We start from the raw sequence: 2939 nt of genomic DNA on the forward strand, positions 1-2939 counted from the left end.
CTGGCATCGAGACCTCATCTCTACAATAAAATCAAAAATCAGCCAGGCATGGTAGCGCACACCTGTAGTTCCAGCTGCTTGGAAGGCTGAGTCGGAAGGATCACCAGAGTCCAGCAGGTCGAGGCTGCAGTGGCCGGGAGCGGCCACTGCACTCCAGTCTGGGTGACAGAGTGAGACTCCAACTCAAAAAAAAAAAAATTAGCTGGCATCACTTCTGCTCACATCCTATTGGTCAGAACCTGGTCACGTAACCCCCAACTTGGGGAGGCTGGAAAAGTGTTTTTCACCAGGCAGCCACGTTCCTGGTACACAGTAGGTGGTTAGTAAGGGTCAGCGGTCATTATTATTCATGTTACTATGACATCAGCAGTTGCAGTGGAGTATGTAGGACAAAGGACCTATGATCACACAAAAACTGAGCTGATGGACAGCAAAATGCCAGCTTGGTTGGGGGAGTGTTGCTTGGGACCATGGCAAGACAGTTGGCTTCCCAATCCTGCTTCTCAGGGAGGCAACCTGGCTTCCCAGGCTCTGGCCACATGGGACGGCCACAGGGGTGTGCCCCGATGGGGGAACTCTGCTCCACCTCCATCAACAGAACTCAGAGAAGGGGAGTGGGACGGGCAGGGACAGGCCTAGGCCTTCTTCCCAGCTGTCCATTCAGGTCAGACTGTGGAGTGAGGACAGGGATGAGGGTCCTTGAATGTCCCTCCACATGGAGACAAGAAGGGGAGAGCTTCCCTTGGGGAATTCAGGAAGGGGAAGGGACACTGGGGAAGGGCTTCCTGCTAGAGACAGGACTTTCTGGGCCAGGACTGGGAGGGTAGATGGGTGGACAAGTGGCGAGATGGGAAGGGGTTCCAGGTAGAGGGGCAGGGGGGACCGTGTTGGGCGCATGGCCCGAGGGATGGGAGGTGAGCTGGGTCGCTCTCCCTCCAGCCCCTCGAGCTGCCTGCGTCTGGGCCCCCGGGGCAGTGGTCAGTGCAGGGGCTGCTATGGTACAGCTGTCATACATGCACTCCCCACCTGGAGTGTGTGGCAAGTGCCTGGGCCTCTGGTGTAATCCCAAGAGTAGAATGCCTGGTATTTGTGTGTGTGTGTGTGTGTGTGTGTGTGTGTGTGTGTGTGTGTGTGTGTGTGTTAGTAAGCAAGATTTATTGAGAGGACAGAGAAGCTCCCACAGTGGGAGGGGACCCAAAGGAATGCCTGGTATTTAATGCTCCCCACTCCTTTTCCTCCCATTGTCCAATGCAGATGATGGACAAGAAATAGCCTGACCGCAAGGACCAGGAGACTGTCGGCGCTCCCTGGGGCTCCCGCCCTCCAGCTGCACCGGGGCCTCAGCGTGAGCCCTACCCCAACAGATGGGTTCCCACAGTGGCAGGTGGACTCCATCTGCAAAGAAGGCTACACAGACCACCCTGCAGCCTTGTTTCCTGATGGACATGATTCCCACGTCATCCTGCTGCCTTACTTCTTACGGACATGATGCACAGACCGCTCACCGCCTTATTTCTCTAAGTCATCCTGCCTGCTGCCTTATTTCTCCAGTGACACGATACATGCGTCATCTGCTGGTTGTTTCTTAGGGACACGGGACACAGAACACGCCACTACCCTATCCTTCCAGCACTGCAGGCACCATCCAGTTGCCCTTTTTTCCTCCAAAGGATGCAGTTTGCAGGCTGACTCCCTGCCTTATTTCTCTGAAGACAAAATCCACCGTCACCCCTTGCCTTGTTTCTCAGCTGGTCCTGATACACTACTTATCACTTCTCACTCTCTCCCCCACCCCTGCATAGAATCCTGTCCCTCAGACAAGGACACTGTGGCCTCAGCTTCTCTAGGAGCCTGGAGGCTGTCTCTTCCTGCCTTTTCCTGCTCTGGCCCCAGCATTGGCCCTATACCTCCTCACCCATGCACAGGTATGCAGAGACACACAGGTTCACGTGCTAGGACACGTGTGGTCTCCCCCTGCCTGGTCTCCTCTATGGTGCCCTGGGCTGTGCCCTGTGAGCCCTCTCCCTTGCCCTCCCTCCCCACAGGATGTGTGTGCTGGCCACACTGGTTCTCTGGGGGTCTGCAGGGGCCCCTTGGAGCTCAGCTTCTGTCCCTACCTTTGGGGCCTCTGTTCCTCTCCTTTATCCATTCGGTTTGTGTTTGTCGAGGACATGGGTGTCAGCACGGTGTCAGGTGCAGGGGGGCCCTGGGTGAAAAGACAGGACCCTCCTACCAGGACCTCCCACCCAGCTGGAGACAGTTAACGGTCACGGCCCCACCTCGGGGGTGGCCCCTGCCCTGCTCCCTGCTGTGCCCTTTTCTGTGCCCCCAGCTTCTGGATACCTCACCCCCAGCACACCCCTGATTCTCACCCAAAGTGTGGGGCAGGGGCAGAAACCCAGGGTGGACAACGCCCCTTCCCACAGCGGAGAATCTGATGGGATCTACAGCGTCTTTCCAGGCGAGGGTGGGCGCCATGGCCCTCCGGACCTCACATGGCAGCAGCCCAGGCCAAGCCCTGGCCCCTCTTCATGGCTGGAGCTTGAGGTGGGGCAGGGCCCGGAGGGCTTCGGGGACACAGCAGGGCCTGCTCCCCCACCATGGTGCTACTCTGGGGCTGGGGAAGACCTCTCCTGGCTGGTCTCCAGCTGCCCCCGACGGAGTGGAGCTTCTGATGCCTGGTGGCATCTCTCCCTCCCCAGGCTTGAGGATGTGAGTGTTTCTAATTTAAATGTGGAACTCTGAGGAGTTTTGTAAACTGGGGTGTATGTCGGGGATAATAAATGTCTTTGTAAAAAGCATTTTCTCTGTGGAGTGTGTGGAAGCCAGGGGGCCTCATAGCTGAGCAGGAAGGAGGCCCTCCTGGAGGTTCCAGGTCAGGGTAGGGATACCAGGGCCTCCCTAACATCCTCAAGTCGCTGGGTCTTCACAGCCATGTG

General features: G+C 57.2%; 1 protein-coding gene across 1 annotated transcript in view; it reads left to right on the top strand.

Annotated features, from left to right (window-relative positions):
• The window catches only part of CD276 (CD276 molecule), a 32015-nt gene extending 30239 nt beyond the window's left edge, over positions 1-1776 (top strand). The window contains exon 8 of the mRNA XM_008070927.2: positions 1255-1776. Within this exon, the coding sequence (XP_008069118.1) occupies positions 1255-1277 (23 nt within the window). The 3' untranslated portion in view covers positions 1278-1776. The remainder of the gene's footprint in view (positions 1-1254) is intronic.
• Positions 1777-2939: the final 1163 nt, after the last annotated feature.

This window comes from Carlito syrichta, unplaced genomic scaffold (genome assembly GCF_000164805.1).
Source record: "Carlito syrichta isolate Samal-C Ts95f unplaced genomic scaffold, Tarsius_syrichta-2.0.1 Scaffold314063, whole genome shotgun sequence".
NCBI classification, from domain to species: domain Eukaryota; kingdom Metazoa; phylum Chordata; class Mammalia; order Primates; family Tarsiidae; genus Carlito; species Carlito syrichta.